Source organism: Pristis pectinata, chromosome 13, assembly GCF_009764475.1.
Source record: "Pristis pectinata isolate sPriPec2 chromosome 13, sPriPec2.1.pri, whole genome shotgun sequence".
In the NCBI taxonomy this organism is placed as follows: domain Eukaryota; kingdom Metazoa; phylum Chordata; class Chondrichthyes; order Rhinopristiformes; family Pristidae; genus Pristis; species Pristis pectinata.
In genome coordinates, this window is record NC_067417.1 from 47654019 (window position 1) to 47675606 (window position 21588).

The 21588-nt window shown below is 44.5% G+C and overlaps 1 protein-coding gene across 1 annotated transcript in view; it reads left to right on the forward strand.

Annotated features, from left to right (window-relative positions):
- The window catches only part of vac14 (vac14 homolog (S. cerevisiae)), a 300909-nt gene that overhangs the window by 52681 nt on the left and 226640 nt on the right, over positions 1 to 21588 (forward strand). The window contains exons 11-12 of the mRNA XM_052028507.1: positions 7707 to 7761; positions 12824 to 12968. Of these exons, the coding sequence (XP_051884467.1) occupies positions 7707 to 7761; positions 12824 to 12968 (200 nt within the window). The remainder of the gene's footprint in view (positions 1 to 7706; positions 7762 to 12823; positions 12969 to 21588) is intronic.

Genomic DNA, 21588 nt, shown 5'->3' on the forward strand with positions numbered 1-21588 from the left:
GAGGAGTTTTCCCCAATGCCTTGGCTAATTTTTATCCCTTAACCCACACCACAAAATTAGTTAGTTCAGTTATTGCTGCTCAAGGCTTTACTCTGCACAAATTGGCTTTCACCATATCCACCAAAAGTACTTCATTGTCTCCAAATCACTATGTGAGACTGCTGTTGTGGGAAAAAACAATTTCTTTCCAGATTTGCTCCAGACACATGAATGAGGGTTAGCTGCGGAACAGACATGCACATATGGTTCAAAGCAGAGGATGGGAAGTTTGTACGTTTCAGAAACCTGCTTCTGAAATGCCTTGATGTGGGATTCCTGTCTTTGGGGGAGAGGTCCTGTGTTCGTTGAGATTGCAACATCACTCGGGTTCTTTGCGTTAGTGAGGTTGGTTATATACACCCGCGCTGACATTATTCCCTCATATTATCTCGATTATCCGCACAGTGCACTTTAAAACCTGTGGAGTTCACCCAAAGGACTGCCATAAATCTCTCGAAATTTGCTGTGTGCAACTCCTGTTTCAAGGTCATCAAGAGCATTTAAAGAAGTCCGCCCTGGTTTTGGGAAGGATTGATCGATTTCCCCGAAGTTCTTGGATCTTTAGGGGCTTCCAACAGATGCAGTTTAGAGCAACTCTTCTGTCTCTCCTCATTAGTCTCTAAACTCCCAGCCATCTCTCCGTTTGCTTCCAACTGATGTTGAACAGATGCTGTCCAGGCCTAGACCTTTGCCCCTCCTTGCATAAGACTAACTGGTGTCTGTGGCTTTAAAATGTCGATGTATCAATTGTTACAGTGGATCTGAAATGTACAAAGGGATCCCCAGCCCCTGTAAATGCACAAAGTGAGTGATCATTAGTTTAGCAGAGGCTGGCCAGATACAGACAAGTCCTGGAGTGGCCAACAATATTATGAAACGGTTTCGGCGGAGGCTGCTCTAATCTAGACACAGAGAAGCTGTTCTGATGAAAAGCTCTAAGGGTTTCAGGGAAGCACTGAGTTGCATCCTGCAACTTTGAAATCTGTTTCTTGTCCCCATTGATTTGATTTTGTTGGATGACCTTTGAATACATGGCTTAAAACTTGCGAAAGGCATGAGAGGAATAAAACCATTGAGCTCATGAATCTTTTATAGCCACACCAAACTACACTGTACTTGAATATTTCATTTTAGCCCTTGGCAGAAATCACAGTCATTTATGTAACGTGTGATTGAAAGTATTGCAATTGTCCTTGGATATAAGCGTTGGCATTAAATAGAAATATGAAGCTGATGTTTTCTGCTAGCTTTGGTATGTACAGATCAGGTTATTGATTTGAATTGGATAGAATGAAAATTATAGTAGATCCAGGTTCCTTCATTACATTGTCATCCTGTGTATTGATTCCAATATATTTTGGAAAACATACCCAAATTAATTCACTCAACAATGATACTCCATGTTAAATTGGAACCACCTCTGGCTAATCGGCAGCCACGAGTACTTCATACTTTGACTTTAACCAAGCTCAAGTTCATTTTCTTGAATGGGTGGAGGTTTTGAAGTCCTTATGATTTCCCAAAGGCTTGTGTGGACCAAACTGGGTCAGCAGCCTAATTCTGCCTGTACACATGGGTGAGGGGATAACTTTATCCTTGTATATTGCCCATTAGGGACATCACCTGCTGGTGGCTTCAATTGAAAACCAGGCAGGTGCCGTCCACTGTTTTACAATCATTGACTTCAGTCAGGAGCCAAATGTGGAGGAGGCAGAGATTTGGAGGAGCCGGATTTAAGAAGGTGGTGGGCAGGAACGCTGGGTCGAAATCGTGGAACTCTCTACCCATCAGTACTGTGAAAGTACCTTAACCACGTGAACAGCAGCAATTCTTATCAGAACACAAGAAAACAGGAGAAGGAGCAAGGCACCACTACCCTCAAGCCGGCCCCATTATTCAATGTAATCATGGCTGAACTATGCTGGCCTCAACTCCTCCTCTTTGCTAGTTCCCCATAACCCTCAATCTTGCAAATATTTAACTATCTCCACCTTAAATAAATCTAATGACCTGACCTCCACTACCCTCGGGGGCTGAGAATTCCAGAGATTCACCACCCTCTGAGAAAAGAAATTTCTATGCACCTCAGTTTTAAATGACCATCCCCTTATTTTGTAGTTGTGTCCCCTTGTTGCTCTGGTGAAAACATCCCAACATCTGCCTTGTCAAGCCCACTTGGGACCTTGTATGTTTGAATGAGGTTCTTCATGCTTCTAAACTCCAAGGAATACAGACCCAACGGTCCAACATCTCCTGATAGAGCAACCCTCTCGTCCCAAGAATTACCCTGGTGAATCTCCTTTGGACTGCTTCCAAAGCTACTTTGTCCTTTATTAGGTAAGGAGACCAAAACAGTGCGCAGTATTCCAAGTGTGGCCTCGCCAACACCCTGTACAACTGGAATGAAACCTCCCTGTTCTTAAACTCCAACCCTTTTGCAATAAAGGCCAAAACTTGTACGAAGTCTCTCTCCATTAAGATAAGCTGCTTTTTGATTCCTGTTCCTGAAGAACATGACTTCACACTTCCCCATTTGAGAGACTTTCACTCAATCTATTAATATCCTCAATGTCCTCACCATAACATGCCTTTCCACTACTTGGAAATCTTGCATTTTGTTCCCTCCTCCAGGTCACTTTATGTGAATAGTCAATAATTGAGGGCCAAGAACCAATCTCTGGGATACTTCACCAGTTAAATCACTCCAACCTGAAAAAGACCCATCTATTGCACCTCTATTTCCATGTGACAGCAAGTTTTCAATCCATGCTAACACAATTCCTCCAATATTTTGGTTCTTAATTTAGGCACCAGCCTCTTGTGTGACACCTTGTCAAATGCCTTTGGAATCTAAATACACTACATCTACAAGTTCTCCTTAATCAACTCTCCCTGTCACATCCTCAAAGAATTTGAGCAACGTGATCAAACAATTACTTTTCATGAAACCATGTTGACTAGATTCGATTATATTCAGCTTTCCCAAATGATTAGTTATCTCCTTTCTGACTGTTGGCTCTAGCATCTTGCCGACCATAGATATTAAACTAACTGACCTATAGCTCCCCATCTTGTATCTTCCTCCGTTTTTAAACCAGCATCACGTCCTCAGAGCAATTAGGAATGGGACAATAAATGGTTTTGCCAGCAGTGTCCAAAGTCCATAAAATGGGAAGAAGGTCATACTGAGCAAGTCCCAGGTTTGGCTGAGTTATTGGTATTGGTTTATTATCGTCACTTGTACTGAGGTACAGTGAAAAGCTTGTCTTACAAACTGATTGTACAGGTCAATTCATTACACAGTGCAGTTACATTGAGTTCGTACAAAGTGCATTGATGTAGTACAGGTAAAAATAGGAAGCTTCTGCTCAGAAGTTTTCCTGCAGTGATTAAACATAGCTAGGGAAGAAGGGGAATCAGGCAAGGTTACTGACCCTTGTTATTCACCCAAATGCCATATTTCCTCCTTTGCAGATTGGGACAGGGTTTGTTGCAGTGTATAGTCGGTGGCAGAACACTTGAGTCAAAGATCTCAACACAGCCACATGAATAGTATGTGTCTATAAAACAGGACCCAAGCAAGGAAGCCTACAGCCCGCTAAATATTTGTAAGCAGAAGGTGGTTGTTGAAGATCACTGGTCTTGTAATTTCTTCTCGCAATGCTGAATAAAATGGTGCTGCACCAATGGGAATTGGCTGAACCCAGAGTAGATCAAAATTTCCCTCATTTCCAGGCTCCATATCACAGATGGTCTCAGCTTCATGGCCTCGGGAACATTCCATGCTGCTGCTACTGGTTTATGTCGTATCTCAAAATGTGCAAGGTCTGTCCTCAAAGAGAAAGACTTTTCAGCTGCTACTTCAGCTCAGAGCAGGCAGTGGGCACAAAGATCTGCTCGCATTGCGAGCTTCCCTGTAGTGTTGTCATTAATAAACAGCACTAATGTAATATGGCTCCTTCTGGGCAATACCTGGGCAGAGATTTCTGTATCTTCATTGTATCTTGTATCTTTGTTAGCTTGGGGCGAGGTACCAGACCAGGGAATAGCTAATGCTGTGCCTTTATTTAAGAAGGGCAGCAGGGATAAGCCAGGGAACTACAGGCAGGTGAGCCTTAAATCGGTGGTAGGAAAGTAATTGGAAGGGGTTTTGGGAGATGGGATTTATTTGCATTTGAAAGCAAGGACTTAGTGGGGATAGTCAGCCTGGCTTTGCGCGTGGGAAATCGTGTATCATGAATTTAATTGATTTTTTTATGTGAAGAGGTGACCAAGAGGATTGACGAGGGCAGGGTAGTAGATGTTGTCTACATGGACTTAAGCAATGGACTTTGACAAAGTCGCATGTGGTATGCTGGTCCAGAAGGTTAGATCAAATGGAATCCAGGGTGAGTTAGTCAATGGGATGAAAGTGGTATTGGAAGTTTTGTTTTTTCGGATTGGAGGCCTGTGATCAGTGGTGTGCTGCAGAGGTTGGTGCTGGGTCCACTGTTGTTTATCACGTATATTCATGAGTTGGGTGAGAATGTAGGTAGCACGATGAGTAAGTTTGCAGATGACACCAAAATTGGTTGTAATATGGACAGTGAAGACTGTTGTCCAAGGTTACACCAGGATGTTGATCAACTGGGGGAAGTGGTCAGGAGAATGGCGGATGGAATTTAATTCAGACAAGTGCAAAGCGATGCATCTTGGGAAGTTAAACCAGGGTAGGACACACACAGTGAATGTCAGAGCACTGGGGAGTGTTGTAGAACAGGGAGACCTTAGGGTACAAGATGAGCTTTAAATCAGGGTGGTGAAGAAGGCATAAAGCATGCTTGTCTTCATTGGCCGAAGCATTGAGTTCAACAGTTGGAGACATCATGTTAGAGTTATACAAAATGTTGGTTAGGGGGCATTTGGAGTGTTGTGTGCCGTTCTGGTCACCACACTGCGAGAAAGATGTGATTAAGCAAGAGAGGCTGCAGAAAAGATTCACAGGGATGTTGCTTGTATTGGAGGGTTTGGGTTATAAGGAGAGATTGAATAGGCTGGGTTAGTTTTCTCTGGAGCAGAGGAGGCTGAGAAGTGACATGATAGAGGTATATAAAACTATGGGCTGCATAGACAGGGTAGATAGCCAGAGTCAGTTCCCCTGGAAGGGGTGTCTAAAGCTGGAAGGACATAGGTTTAAGGTGAGAGGGAGGAGGTTTAAAGGGGATGTGAGGGGTAAGTGGTTCACATACAGAGTAGTTGGTATCTGGAATGAGCTGCCAGAGGAGGTGGTGGAGGCAGGAACAGTCACAACAGTTAAGAGGCACCTGTACAGGCACTTGGATGAGCAGAGCACAGAGGGAGATGGAATGAATGCAGTCAAGTGGGGTTAGTACAGTTAGGCATGATGGTCAGCATGGACGTGATGGGCCAAAGGGCCTGTTTCTGTGCTGTACAACTTTGACTGTACAAGATGAAAAACACGACGATGCTGGAGGAACTCAGCAGGCCAGGCAGCATCTGCGGAGAAAAGCAGGTGGTCAATGTTTCTATTTTGACTGTGTAAGGGTCAGTTTGTAAGTTTGTCTGGAATACACTCTGGGAATACGCTCCCTCTCTCTCCCATCACTGTAGTATCCAATCTTGGAACAGCAGCAGCCTGCAGAAATTGGAAGTATGTTGTGCGTGGGCCCTTTCAAGGACCATTTCCTGATAATTGCAGTCATGAGACTCAGTAGCTACGAAGCCTTGTGATAGATCAATAGCGTACCGAAACAGTCTCGGCACACCGCCACAAAGAATAACCTAAAATCCTATTGCTATCATTTTGGCAAAGAAATGCAGCAGCCTCTTGCAGTTATGAGGGGAGTTTAAGAAGACTATTTCAGCCGGGAAACCAGGAGTGTTTACACGGAGGGAGAGTTAGAGCAGCGGAGCATTAAACTCAGGATGGAGAGCAGAACAAACTGGTTAAAAATCAGAGGATGAGAAGTTGTTACGTGTTGATCTGCACTGTATGAATCCATCTGCAATACTATTAAGTTGATTACACTAAGTCCTCATTACTCATGAGCGAGAGGGGCACTGACTTCCCACGGTTAACAAAATACCACAGATTCCACATCAGCAGATGGCAATGACACTAAGACTGCAATGACATCCTGTGGTCAACTCCCTCACGGATAAAACAACTTCAATGCTAGTTTCAGCTTGTAGGTTTGAATAAAAATGTGTGATTGGCTACTCTAATGGAGGCCACCGTCCTTGTCCATTAGCTTCCTGCCAGGGATGTGTCTCCAGATCGGTTGTCTTACAGGGCAGGTAATGGAGCGTAAGCAACTGAGGGAGAGTGAAATGACTTCCTGATGCCCTTTCTATGTGTGGAGAAAAAAAAGGCAGCATTCTGGTTGTCTGTAAAGATTCAGTTCGTGCTCAGTTGGAAGCAGAGAAACTGCTGGTGTAGAATCTGAATTTTTGGCTTTCAGTATTTTTTTTGGATAGAATCATACAACACAAAGTAACCATTTGGGCCACTGTGTTTGTGACAAATCTTTCAACAAGCTCTGTAATTATCCCTCTCCCTTGCTTCCCTCATGTCCCCACAATTCTTGTCCTTTTCAAGTATTTTCCTGCACTTTTCTGTAAGTTGCAATTAAATCTGTTTTAAACACAGTTTGCTGTGTTTCAATACATTTCTTTGGTTCTCTGAAAGTTGCTTTTACAGATTTACCTTAAATTGTGACCTTTAGTTGCTGACCCGTCTGCCACTGGGAACCATTTCTCTGAATTTAATGCATCAAAGGCCTCTATAATTAAGTCCTTGCTTCATCATCTTTGCTCTAAGGAGAACAGTGCCAGCTTGTGAAGTCTCTCAGCCCCAGTAACATTGAACATTGAATTCTCCCACATTAAGTAATCCCACACCCATTCCTCACAACCACACCCCCCACCGTGCTTCTCCTCTCCTTCCCTTTCCTAGCCTATCTCTCTTTTTTCTAACCCCCTTTTTCTCCCTTTCCCTTCCTCCCTTTGACCCATCCCCCAGTGGATCTGCTCTCCCCGCACCTACCCATCACCACCTCTTACCTGCATCTACCTGTCACGACCTTGTGCCCACCCCATCTCCCCTCTTTTGTCCATCTATCACTGCTCTGCTTTTCCCTCCTATATATTGGGCTTCCCCTTTTCCTATCTTCAGTCCTGAGGAAGGGTCCTGACCCGAAACGTTGACCGCCTGCTTTTCTCCATGGTTGCTACCCGGCCTGCTGAGTTCCTCCAGCATCGTCGTGTTTTGCATCTAGATATTCCGGCATCTGCAGTCCTTTGTTTCTCTGACATTCTAGTAAACCTCTTCTTCTGCATCTGCTGCAGGACCTTCCCAACATGTGTACGATATAGTTTTGACTCTTGATGCCGGATAGACCACATCCTCGGGTATGACCCTGTCCACGAATGTTCTAAAGTTTATTGCAGCTGTTTAGTCATTTGGATCAAGGTTGGGAATTGACTGAAGACAGCACCACTGACATGGCGTGGTTATCTTACTTAATGTTGCACAATAAATTGGCAGCATTGCTTCATGTGTGTTGTCAAAATCCAAGCATTGGCAGGAGGAATAGAACCACTTATGGATGAAATTTTAAATTTAACACTGAATAGGAAATTAAAAATGTATCGCCTTCCCCTTTCAGAGTTGAACACGTCCCAGGACTTGGCCACGAGCAACAACAGTGGTGTGTGTGTCACGTAAGTACCTGAATTCAGTTCGCTCACCTTGAAATTGTAAAAGCTCCGGAGGGTGACGGATAGTTGCTTAAATCATTATCGAACTGTACAGACAAAGACGCATCCATTTTGCCCCTGGTCGATATCGATATCAACCAGACTCAAAGTGCCGTCTTTCTGTGCTGACTTGGCCAGAATAGCATCGGTGTTGATTTGGATCCGAGGGGCAAGTTTTCCGCACAGAGGGTGGTGGGTATCTGGAATGAACTGCCACAGGAAGTGGTAGAAGCGGGGACAATTACAACATCTAAAAGGCGTTTGGACAGGTACGTGGATAGGAAAGAAGTAGAGGGATATGGGCCTAATACAGGCAAATGGGATTAGTGTGGATAGGCATCACAGTGGGCATGGATGAGGTGGGACAAAGGGTCTGTTTCTGTGCTGTACAGCTTCTTGACTCTGAGCAGTCTGGGTGTCCCGATGATGGCCAGGGAATAAGTGCTGGAGTTCCAGCTCCTGATCACTGGGGTATTGGATCAGAACCAAATTGTGGTTGGTTCTGATGCTGCTCACAGCTGGATAGCCTGGTAGTGCACCGCTATGTCGATTCAATTGTAACTGGGGTCCACCAGTCTTCCTTTGGCCTGTGGGCCATTGTGAAACAGACAGTGGGGAGGAAAATAATTGCGGGTTAAATGTGTCATTTTTAAAATCATTATCTCACTTGTTACCCTGCAACAACTTATTACTGAGTTCTCTTGCTGTGCAAAATCTTTAGGCTTGAAAAGAGCTCAAAATAAACTGTTGTTGTGTACGATGGCTCTTTGGAACCTGTTATGGTACTAACCACCTTTGATGGTACTAACTTGGATATTGTTGACCCTGATCCTAGTTCTACCAGGAGTGTAGATCTTGATACTGAGCTAATAGAATCAACAAAGTCTCACAGAACTTTGGTCTTTCACAGAACAGAACCTGGAACAATAACAATCTGTCAACTGAAGCAAAACGTTTAATTTAAATAATGAGCCATTACTCAATATGTTTCTCTTTATACCAAATGTGCCAAAAATCTAAAACAGCTTTCATATCAGGTTCCTGCATAAGCTTCTTCAAATATGATACTAAAGCAGCGTTACAAATATGGAGTTATTTCATTAAGCTGTTACATCATTCATGGGAATATTGATTAGCAAGGAAAGAGATGGGATGGCTACTCATACCATTTGCATTCTGGATCACAAGATCCTGAAGAATGTGCTCACTCTGAAGTTTGAGAAGCATCTTGAAAGAGATGCTCAGATTTTGAGGATGCTTGCAGAGTTTCTTCTGCACCGTTGCCTTTGGAATCTCTGCAGATGACTGGAAAAGGATTGCAGAGAGCTTCTAAGGTTGGAGGAGTCGGTCTGCAGATGGAGCAAGGGGTTCTGAGGAGGGTAGATCATGTTTTGCGAAGAGGACTGAGTTACGATGATGCAGTCATTTCTTTCCTACCACAGTCTATACCACGAGAACAACTACAACCCTGCTACTGCAGCTGTGCCATTTGATAGCACCCTTACCTCAGGGTCAGGCTTGTTCATCCCACTTGAGAGACTTCAGCACAATTCCAGACTAACGTTCCAGTGCAATGCTGAGGGAGTACCTTACAATCAGTGGGGCCATCCTCTCAGAACAGATGTAAAACTAAAACCCAGCTGGTATCTCGAGACCACCAAATTCCCCATTTTTGTCTCTCAGAAGAGAAGTAGTCTTTCTCTCTGCAGATGCTACCTGACATGCTGAGTATCTCCAGCACAATCTGCCTCCCCATAAGGTAGTCATCTACCTTACTAGAAGATAAGGTAGTCATCTACCTTACTAGAAGATAAGGTAGTCATCTACCTTACTAGAAGATAAGGTAGTCATCTACCTTACTAGAAGATAAGGTAGTCATCTACCTTACTAGAAGATAAGGTAGTCTACAACCTTATGGCATGAACGTTGAATTCTCCAACTTCTGGTAACCTGCTCCCCCACTGTCCCTTTTCTCTTTCCTCCTGATCTACCCAGTTCTTCTTACATTCACCCCCCAGCCCCCATCACCCTGTTTCTTTCTGCTCCTCCACCCCACTCCATCTGCCCGTCACCCCCACACTCCTCCCACTGGGTCCCTTCCCCCCACTGTTCCCATGCGCCTGCCCCACCTCCCTTATTTGGTTCCGTGCTCCGTTTTCCTCTCCTATCAGATTCCATCATCTGCAGCCCTTTATTGCCTCCAGCTATCACCTCCCGGCCTCTGTTGCAGTTCCCGCCCTCCCCTCCTCCATCTGCCTGTCAGCCCTCCTCACCTGGATCCACCCATCACCCACCAGCTCTTGCTCCACCTCTTCCCCTCACCATTTTATACTGGCCATCTCCCGTCTTTCTTCCCAATCCAGATGAAGGGTCTCGACCCGAAACGTCGACTGTCCATTTCCCTCCACAGATGCTGCCCGACCCGCTGAGTTCCTCCAACAGATGGTTTGTTGCTCTGCTTTACTATTGTTGTTTAAGGGATAAAATTGCCAGGGAAATCGATAAGTTCTGAAGAAGGGTCAATGGCCTGAAACTTGAGCTCTTCATCTCTCCGCACAGGCTGCCCTGACCAGATGGAATCTTCTTGGAATCGTGAAGCCGCACAGCCCTTCAGTCCGCCACGTCAGTGCTAACCCTGTACTTTCAACAACAATCCTGTTTCCCAGCAGTTTTATTTCAGATTGTCAGCATCTGCAGTTCTTTGGATTTTCAATAAAACACATTACTATTTGAGGCACTTGCTGTGTGCGTATTGGATGCTGCACATTGTAACAGCGACTACTCTTCAGAAGGCTCTTAATTTCCCTGTGGATGAATGTCTCAATAAAAAGAATTAAAGAAAAACTTACATTTATATAGCATTTGTCACAACCTTAGTATATGCAAAGTGCTTGGAGCTGAGTATTTTTGAATCCAAGGTTTAATATAATAATCAGTAAAATGATAATGACTACACGATGGAGACACGAGACACTGCAGACGCTGGAATCTGGAACAACAAAATGCTGGAGGAACTCAGCAGGTCAGGCAGCATCTGTGGAGGGAGATGGATAGTCGACGCTTTGGGTCGAGATGCTTCATCTGACTACATGATCTTTATTTTAGTGATAGCATTTGAGAGATAAATATTGCCCTTGCTCTTCAAAAGATTGCTCTGGGGTCCTTTACAAATACTTGCGAGGCCAGACATGGTTTGATGTCTCATCTGAAAGAGCAGAATTCCCTCAGTACTTTGCTGGAATGGCAGACGAGATATGTGCTTAAGTTTCAGGGACTTGAACTGCGAGCTTTGATTCAGGTGGGAGAACTGCTTGACTGAGCCAAGGTGGGCAGGTTAGTAAATGTAGTCAGGTGTGCCAGTTACCAGTAACACGAGCAAATTTCCCTCCTGGGATTGACTCTGTGCTCCGACTCTACTTTCATGAGCGCAGGACTCTCAATGGTATTAAGTGAGCTTCTTCATTTTTTCAAACAGGTAATAACTTGCTTCGTGAATGCATACAACCGGACTGAACAGAGGGATTAACTTGCATCTGTGGAACTGTGTGATATCAAAACCATCTATCTCTACAAGACCTGTTTGATTCTGTTTAATACTAATAACTAAGCACGTTAAACTTATTTGCAAGCAAGGATAAATTTCTATCCAGATATTGTAGGTACAGTCTGTACCCTCACCTGCAACAATTGTCCCAATCCTCATCATTTGGCTGTGAGAACTTGTGCATCACTTCAAGAGATTCTCTGAGGTATTTCAACTAAAGGGGATAGGAGAGGTGACCAGTTGTTATCTTCCTGTCAGTTTTCAAGTGTTGGAGTATTGAGAAGGAGGGGTGAGTAGATTTAGAGTGTAAACAGAGCTATGTTTTGCCTGTTTGCTTACTGCTGATGGAAGCCATAAATGTAAAAGTAGTAAACACAAGAAATTGTTTATCTAAGTTGCACTGGTGTTGTTGAAAAAGATGGTCTGTTTTGGATCGTTTCACGTTGGGGAGATATTAACGTGCGTGCAGAGTCCACAGTTAATCTTGCCTAATCCCAATTTAAATTTCTCTTTGAAGTCTTTATAAAGCCAGGACTGGTCTCCGGGCTGCAGATTTTACATTGTTGCTGGTTTCCCCACTGTTGCAACTGTAAATCTATGGACATGGAGATATTTACTTCAATTTTTATTGCATTTGTCCATACAGTGTAGCCTTGTGCATCTCAGACATTTTCATTAAAATCTTGATTCAAGATTCCTGCCTTCAGGTTTGCCTGCTCTACCTCTGTCTATGACATGTGGTTCTTATTTTTTTCTCTGTCTGAGTTTTCATACATCCTGAAAGCACCGTCTCTTTATTTTCGTGTAGATGCTTAGGGACTCTGACAAAATAACTATACAGGCAGATAGTTGAGGGCCTCACGTTTTACATTGCTTTTCTCCAGCGTCTAGAAGAATGCGAGATTACATTGAAACAGAAAGATGTAGGAAAGGTGCTTCCTCTGGCAGGTGCTAGGGGTCACCATTTGAGAATAAGGAGTAGGCTGTTTAAGACCGAGATGAGGAAATATTTCTTCACTTTTGGCATTCGTAACTGTGCAGGGCAATGGAGACTTGGTCATCGTCTTCATTCTAAGCAGATTTCTGGGTATTGAAAGAATGAAGGGATATAAGGTTGGTGCTTGAAAATGGCACTGTCAGAGACGATCGGCCGTGATCTTGATGCCTGGGCTTGAAGATCAGATTGGCCTACTCCACCTGTACTTCTTTGCTCCATTACCTAATATCAGATAACACAGCGTATTTTAAGTGGGAACTACAACTGCTTTGTAAGGATAATGTAGTTGTCAGGTAAACATGGTGTGATATGGCGCGGGCCGTGCAACTCTCCATCTGAATTTTCTCTCTCTCCAATGTTTCTCCACTCAGAAGTTTTTGAGAGTTTTGTTTCATGTACTGGGACACTGTTTTAATCTTTTTTTTAGGACTAAGTTGTTATATACTGTTTACGTATGGTGCTACTCTTGTTTTCGTCTGCTGCAGGATCGACCGTTCTCGGGAGACCCTTGACTTGGACGGGATTGTGCTTGTGTTGGATCGCCACCTTCACGATACAGTCACAGGGATGATGACACGAATTGCTATCTTGAAGTGGTTGTATCATCTTTATATCAAAACTCCCAGGAAGGTAAGAGCTTGAGGTAATTTATCAAGCCCACAGATCCGTATGCATGTGATCCCAGATCCATGTCAGTGCTGCAGGTCCAGAATGTGTTCCAGCAGCCTGCACTTATCATAGAATCATGGGTTCCTGCACGAGCAGCACTCTGAAGCTCTGGGGAAGCTACACAAGGAGATTGAACTGCTTAAGCAGGCGAATCAAGATCTCAATTTTAGGATGATAATGAACAAGAGGCTGACCCATCAAGATCCCAAACGAGGAGAGTCAGTGGAAATGGAGGATGGAGAAACGGGCCCTATCATCCCACTTCGTCCATGCCAACTGTGATGCCCATCCACGCTAGTCCCGTTTGCCTGTCTTTGGTTCATATCCTTCTATTTCCTATCCAAGTACCCATTCAAAAGCCTCTTAAAAATTGTAATTGCATCTGCCACTTCCTCTGGCAGCTGGTTCCAGACACCCATCACCCACCCCTCAGATCTTCTTTAAGTTTTTCCCCTCTTTCTTTAAACCTGTGCCCTCTAGTTCTAGACTCCCCTTCCCTGGGAAAAAACACTCTGACTATATATCCTATCTTTGCTCATAATTTTACGAACCTCTATCAGGTCACCCCTCAGCCTCCTCTGTTCCAGAAAGAATAAACCCAGCCTGTCCAGTCTCTGCTTATAACTGCAGCCCTCCCTTCCAGGCAACATCCTGGTGACTCTCTCCTGTACTCTCTCTGTTGCTACCACATCCTTCCCGTAGTGTGGCGACCAGAACTGCACACAGTACTCCGAGCGTGGTCTAACCAATGTCTTGCACAGCTGCAACATGATATCCCAGCGTTACAGTCAATGTCTCAGCCCACGAAGACAAGCATACCAAGTGCTGCCTTCGCTACCCCATCCACCCGTGTTGCCGCTTTCAGGGAGCTATGGACTTGCACCCCAAGGTCCCGCTGTACATCAACACTCCTAAGGTCCTTGCCATTTACTCTATTTGTCCTATCAGAATTGGACTTCCCAAAGTGCATTACCTCTCGCCTGTCGGGATTAAATTCCATCTGCCACCGCTCCAACCTTCCAGCTGATCTGTGTCCCACTGTCTCCTAAGGCTATCTTTGCTACCTACAACTCCTCCATTCATGTGTTGTCTGTAAATGTTATAGAAAGGATGTGGAGGCATTGGAGAGGGTGCAGAGGAGACTTACCAGGATGCTGCCTGGATTACAGAGCATGGATTATGAGGAGAGACTAAAGGAGCTAGGGCTTTACTCATTGGAGAGAAGGAGGATGAGAGGAGACATGATAGAGGTGTACAAAATATTAAGAGGAATAGATAGAGTAGACAGCCAGCACTTCTTTCCCAGGGCACCAATGCTCAATACAAGAGGGCATGGCTTTAAGGTAATGGGTGGGAAGTTCAAGGGAGATGTCAGAGGGAGGTTTTTCACCCAGAGAGTGGTTGGGGCATGGAATGCGCTGCCTGGGGTGGTGGTGGAGGCTGATACGTTGGACAAGTTCAAGGGATTGTTAGATAAGCACATGGAGGAATTTAAGATAGAGAGATACGTGGGAGGAAGGGGTTAGATAGTCTTAGGTGTGGTATGAAGGTCGGCACAACATGGTGGGCCGAAGGGCCTGTATTGTGCTGTATTGTTCTGTGGTTCTGTGGTTAAACTTAACAGACCACCTACGTTCTCATCCGTCATGAATATATAACAGCAACAATAAGGGTCCCAGCACCCATCCCTTTGGTACACCACTTGTTACAGACCCCCATCTGCCATTACCCTCTGCTTCCTGCAACCTATATTTATACAGTACCCTTACTGTGGTAAAACATCTGAAGGCAGTGAAACAAATAAGTTAACAGCTTGGGACAGACTTAGAGGTTGGATTTAAGGAGAATCTTAAACAAGGAAAAGAAGTGTGTAGAGTTGGAGAAGTTTGATGGGAAATTTCAGAGCTGAGGTCTTCAGCCACAGAAAATGCTGTTGCCAGTAGTGGGGAAATTAAAATTGGAGCTACACCTAAAACCAGAACTGAATGATATCTTGAAGGATTGTTGAGTTGAAGAAGGTTACAAATGTAGAATCCAAGAAGCCAAGGAGTGATTTAAAAATAAATGCATGAATTTTATAATTAAAGTGCTGCTGGAGCGGTTGGCAAGCATGCGGATGATGTGTGCAGAGGGTTTGGTACAGGATAGCAATGGTGCGAGATGTCAGCCAGGGCTACTGTGGAGTGCTCAAGTGTAGAGGTAATGAAGGTGAGGAGGAGGATTTGGACAATGGATGAGCTGAGGAGCTGGAGGTGGGGCCGCCTAGTGCAGTGAACAACTTGTAATGTGACTCTCCATTGTGTCTTTCAAAACCTTGGCTTATTTGCGGGTATAAATCTTGCTCATCATAAAACTTGTAACCAACTGAATTAGCGCACAACACAGGTGACCTGCTCATTAACCTTGCTGTTGTCTATGGGGTTTTGCGATGCATTTATAGCATGGCCTGCTGATCTATTCAGCTGCTTGGATAAATGCATGTGATTGTTCTGAAGTGATTGCCTGTGAACAAGGAGTGGAAACTGAGTCAGTGGAATCGGTGCAGAAGTGAGGTGGAGGAGATGGTCTCGGCCACTAGCGGCTGGGGCCTAGTTGGCAGCTGCACAAACACGGAGGGGAGGCACAGTCACACAGCAAGGAAACAGGCCCTTTGGCCCAACTGGTCCGTGCCGACCAAGGTTCCCATCTAAGCCAGTCCCATTTGCTTGAGTTTGGCCCGTATCCCTCTAAACCTTTCCTATCCACGTACCTGTCTGAGTGCCTTTTTAAATGTTAGTGTACCTGCCTCAACCACTTCCGCAGGCAGCTCGTTCCAAATACTGACCTCCCTGGGTGAGAAAGTTGCCCCTCGGGTAAGTTGTGGGCACGCTATGTCGGCACCGGAAGTGTGGCGACACTTGCGGGCTGCCCCCAGAACACTCTACGCAAAAAGATGCATTTCACTGTGTGTTCCGATGTACCTGTGACTAATAAAGAAATCTTATCACCTTAAACCCGTGCCCTCTAGTTCTTGATTCTCCAACCCTGGGAAAAAGACTGTGTGCGTTCCCCCTATCTATGCCCTTCATGAGGCCATAAGAAATAGTAACTGGAGCAGGCCATTCAGCCCCTCAAGCCTGTTCTGTTATTCAATACCATCTTGGTGGATCCATCTTTGAAGTCCACTTTCCTGTTCTATCCCCACAACCGTTGTTCCCCGTACTAATTAATCATCTGTCTCAGCCTCCACTGCTTTCTGGGACAAGGAATTCTAAAGCAACCCTTTAAGTGAAGAAATTCTTCCTCAGCAGTCTCAAAAGGGCACTCCCTTCTTCTGAGAAATGCCTTCTGTTTGCAGGCTCTCCCAGGAGGGGAATCGAGCTCCCAACATCTAACCTACCAAGCTCCCTCCGAATCTTGCATGTTTCAATAAGATCGCCTCTCTCTTCTGAACAATGAGTACAGACCCACCCTGTTCAACATTTCCTCTCAAGACAATCCCTCCATACCTGGGATCATCCTACTGAATATTCTCTGAACTGCCTCCAGTCTTTGTCTTTCCTTGAATAAAAACTGTAAACAGTACTCCAGATGTAGTCTCACTAACATCTTGTACAGTTGTAGCAAGTACTACTTTTATGCTCCAACCCCCTTGAAGTACATCCCCTTAGCTTTCTGCTGCTCCTGTGCACTAGCTCTGTGCTTAATGTACCAGGACCCCTCTTTCTGCTTCCACTTGTGTATGGGACTGGGAGTAATCCTGAGATTGACCCCTTTGAGGTCCTGCTTTTTAATTTATTTCCTAACTCCCTGTTTTTCCAGAAATGAATCAAATTGCATCGACTTGGGTGGGTAACTAAATGTGTTTTTGCTGTATAGGCCGTATCTACAACTGGGGGGAGAAAAGGGAACAGTTAACTTTCTTTAAAGCACTGATTGACAATGTATGCTAGAAGCTGAGGCTGGAGTGTACTTTTCAAGCGACAGTAGTCGGTGTTAAGAGATGTGTTGAGAAAAGGTTGGGCAGGTTCAAAAGTTCATCGGGGAAGTCTTTACGAACCAGTGCACGTGATGACTGAATAATGCACGTGAGGGTTGGACACACCATGTCCTGCCGTGCATTCTGCAGCAGATTAGCCTGATGAAGCCCTCCATCCAGCCTTGAGGATTATTCGGGTGCTGCAATGCTGCTTGTACCAGTGGATCTGAAGCTCAGTAGCACTTACCTGCATCACTCCAAGTCCTGAAGATTAGGAATCCCCCTTGTGAATAACATTGATTGCCTCCATGGCACCTTGGTGGAATGGCGAAGTCTAAGTACGGTGCTTTCAGTGAAACAGATAGAAAGATCATTCACAGAAAAATAGCCAATGATCAATTCTGTAAATGGGAATCAGATGAGATCCTGATTAGTTACAGTGATTGCACCATTGAGTTATATGGAGAATGTTTCAAACGGAAAGATGTTGGGAACTTTGTCATCTTGGGAATTGGGTGCGATTTGTGGTTTGTGTGAGAGAGACAAGAGGCTGCAGGTGCTCGAATCTGGAGCGACAAACAAACTTCATCCGGACGAGGTGAAGGGTCTCGACCCAAAACACCAACTGTCCATTTCCCCCCCACAGATGCTACCTGATCTGCTGAGTTCCTCCAGCATTTTGTTTGTGGTTCGTATAAGGTTCAGGGTTTAAAGATTTACCTGGCTTCTCCTATGTTTCTTTTGCTCACAAGAGGCTAAAATGTAGATGTAAATAATCTAAATTACTTTTGGTAGATCAACTAATTAGTTGAAATAAAGTATTGGGCAAATAGAAGGCTCAAGTAATTGAATATATGTAAGAAGATTTGATCGGGATGTGCTGTACCTGAAGCATGTGGATACTGGTGGAGACCTGTGAGAATCCTAACAACCACATCTACTTTAAGGAACTTAGACTTGAGATGTTGAGCTGGAGTTTGAGTTGCAGATTTTGTGATGCGTCAAAGGAAGGAAAAGATATCTAGATGGCTTAGATAAGATAAGATATCTTTATTAGTCACATGTACATCAAAGTGAAATGCATCTTTTTGCGTAGAGTGTTCTGGGGGCAGTCCGCAAGTGTCACCACACTTCCGGCGCCAATATTAGCATGCCCACAACTTCCTAACCCCGTACGCCTTTGGAATGTGGGAGGAAACCAGAGCGCCCGGAGGAAACCCACGCAGACACGGGGAGAACGTACAAACTCCTGACGGACAGCGGCCGGAATTGAACCCGGGTCGCTGGCGCTGAAATAGCATTACGCTAACCGCTACACTACCGTGCCTGCCCACAGGAGGCAGTCGCACCCCTTGGTTTAAATTTAAAATGGGTCACCTGTTAATGATAGGATGATTTGTTATTCAAACAGGTAGGGGGTGGTTGTTGACGAAGTCTCAGCCTTTGACAATATCCAACAGGTTTGAGGTGCTCTCTATTTGTATGGCTGAGAACAAAGGTTGCAGAAAGGATGGGCAAACTGATCACGCCACAGTGGTACCGGAGGTCATTTGAACAGGGGACAAAAAACAGATCTAGTGTAGGGTATAGGAGTGATATTATTCACCACATCACCGACTTTGAGTACGAAAGTTACATTCCTGGCACGAGGGTTAATGATTTCCACTCCCTAGAACATAAAGAAGGAGGAACCAATGATATTTTGCTAAGTTTAAGGACCCAGATACCAAAAGCAGAGACACAATTATTTCTGAATTTTTTCCAGCTACCTTTAAATTCCCATTGGAATAAAGGGATCACGGAGTCAAATGCATGGATCAAAGATTGATGCGGGAGGTGGATTTCACCTCAAGGCATCAATACTGGGAAAGAGGGATCATTAAGATGGTCATACAGCCCAAAAACAGGGCCTTCTGCCCACCGTAGTCAAGACAACTATAAAGCACCCTTTCATACTAATCCCATTTCTTGGCCCTTGGATGTAGCCGCCTTTGGTTCCATCCTGAAGACATCTAAGGCAATGTCTTCAGGGTGGAACCAGTGTCTTGGCAAATCAAGTTACTAGCTGGATGGGGAGAGGAGAATGCAGAAGTGAAGAGAGTTCAAGTGAGGTGAAGTTTATAAGACCTAATAAAAGGTTTAAGCCAAAGAGGAGTGTGGTAAGGAAAAGCCAATTCTGTCAGGAGTTTAATGTTAAGTGTATGAGCAAGGTTGCCCTTGAAAAGGTAATTAGTAATATAGTCTAGAGTTTGAAATTTAAATAAAGCTGTTTGGATAGGTTGAGGATCAGGCTGCCTTAGATGACAATAGATGAGGAATGGTACAAAAATTGGGAAATATTTACACAGTTGCTTTCTACTGAGAAACAATAGTTTCTTTGGAAGTGTTCCATCTTCAGCAATCTGAAGAATTGGATTGAACAAAGGAGCAACTTATTGTTGCATGGAAGTATTGTGTGGAAAGGGTTGACCTTGAAAAGGGAAAAAATGGATTAAAAAATGAGGGAAAAAATGAATATATCAGGGGGAATTGTGATCCATGAGTCTGCTCAGTGGAACGAAGGCATTGAGGCCAGAATAAAGCAGTTACATTTTCTAAATTATTTTTACATCCAGAAATGTTCCTTTGTATTTGGTGATTTTTAAGCATGTTTAAATCTTTACATTGTTTGATATTTAATAGTTTATATGTTTCTGAATCTCGGGGGCGTGCAGAGCCTTAGGGTAGGAGGGGGTGGTGGAATTTGACTGCTTTAATAGGCAGCGAAGCTGGGGGTACAGCTTTGCTCTCTGAGGTTTCTCCAGTAGAGTTGGAGATTGGACTGGTTCTTGCCCACCCACCTAACCTGATTACCTCGAGCAGAGCCCTGAAGCCATGCCTAATCTCAACGAATAGGTGCAGCTAGCTTTTATCTAACAGAGTCACCTTTGTGGATACAAATATGGTCTCAGCAGAGATTAGCTGCACTCAGCAAAATGAAGCCACTTAGGATGTTACTGTGGGCAAAATGTTTGTAGTTACTTTGAAATGCTTTGAGATATTTGAACAGCCTTCTAAAGCTCTTCCACTGTTTAAATGTGAACTCGTACAAGTGCAGACCCATTTGGTTCATTAACATTCTTCAGGGAAAGAATTTTGCTGTCCTTACCTGGTCTGTCGTGTACCGTAACCTACAGCCGTGGTGTCGACTCTTAATTGCTCTCTGAAATGGCCTCAGTTCAAGGGTGATTGGAATAGGTGATAACAACTGGCTTTGCCAGCAATGTCCATATCCCAGGCATGAACAGAATACTTGGCTCCTGTGATGTTTTCCTTCAAGATAATGGGAAATGTCCCTGTTTAAGGAGGTCCTGCTCTGACAGAAAGTTGGAGAACTGTTCATGCATTTGAACTAGCAAGCCCAGAAGCATGGATTATTAATCCAGATATCAAGGGTTCAGGTTCATTAACCAGAATAAAAACCAAACTGGTTGACTGATATTGTTCAGAGGGCAAAGTCAATCCTTGCCCCGTTTGGCCTAGCGTAACAAGTCAGACGTTTTGCAGCGACCAGAGAAATACGAGTAAAATAACAAAACCAGTTCCCTGTGTGTCTGTCCTGATGCTATGTGCATGCACACGTCTAAAAGTTGGGTCAAATGTGCTGAGATGCTGTCCTAGCTGCATCTGTCATTTTGCAGGTGCAAGAATAGAATAGTGCACGCACAGTGTGGAAACTTGTTCTGATGGTGGTTATTGTATGGCTGCTTAGGGTTGCCCTGGAACAGGCAGCTGTACTTTATTTAACATGAAATCACAGAAAATGCTGGAAGCACTCAACAGGTGGGCAGCATCTGCACAAAGAGAAAGTGTTGACACTTCAGGTTGAAGACTCTTCAGGTTGAAGACTCCTCTTCAGTTACAACCAAGGGCCCTGTTCTTATCTCCACGGATGCTGCATGACCTGCTGAGCGTTTCTCATGTTTTCTGTTTATATTTCAGATCTTCAGCAGCTGTGACTTTGTTGATTTTCATTTACTGTATCTTTAATTCATTCTCACTGTCTGGACTTAACTAGCAAAGCCAATGCTTTTTGGCTCATCCCTAATTGCCCTTGGGGGTGCCGAGGCACCTTTTTGAACCCCTGCGTGAAGGTGCTCACACAGTGCTGTTGGGGAGGGTGTTTCCGGATTTGGACCCAGTGGTGATGAAGGACTGCCAATGTATTTCCAGTCAAAACGGTGTACAATTTGGAGAGGAACCTACAGGTCCTGCTGTTCCCACGCCTCTGGTGCCCTTGGTATTTCTTGAGGGTACAAGCTTCAGGTTCAGGAGCTGCCGTTGGAGGAGCCTGGGCAAGTAGCTGCAGATGGTACACACTGCACACTGGTGGTGGAGAGGGTGAATGCTAAGGGTGGTGGACAGGTACCGCACTAATGGGGCTTGTTGACTCAAGTCAGCAGTAGGTTGAGCATTTAATTTTAAACCTGTTTTTTCTGTCTCTCCCATTGTGGCTCACTGATATAGGCTCCCTCCTGTGTGAACTTTGTCACTTGGACCTGTCACACTTTATCCTCCCGCCATCCCCCACCCCCCTTTAGGTGATTGTTAGAACAGACAGGAAGCTTGGCTAACAGAGTCTTT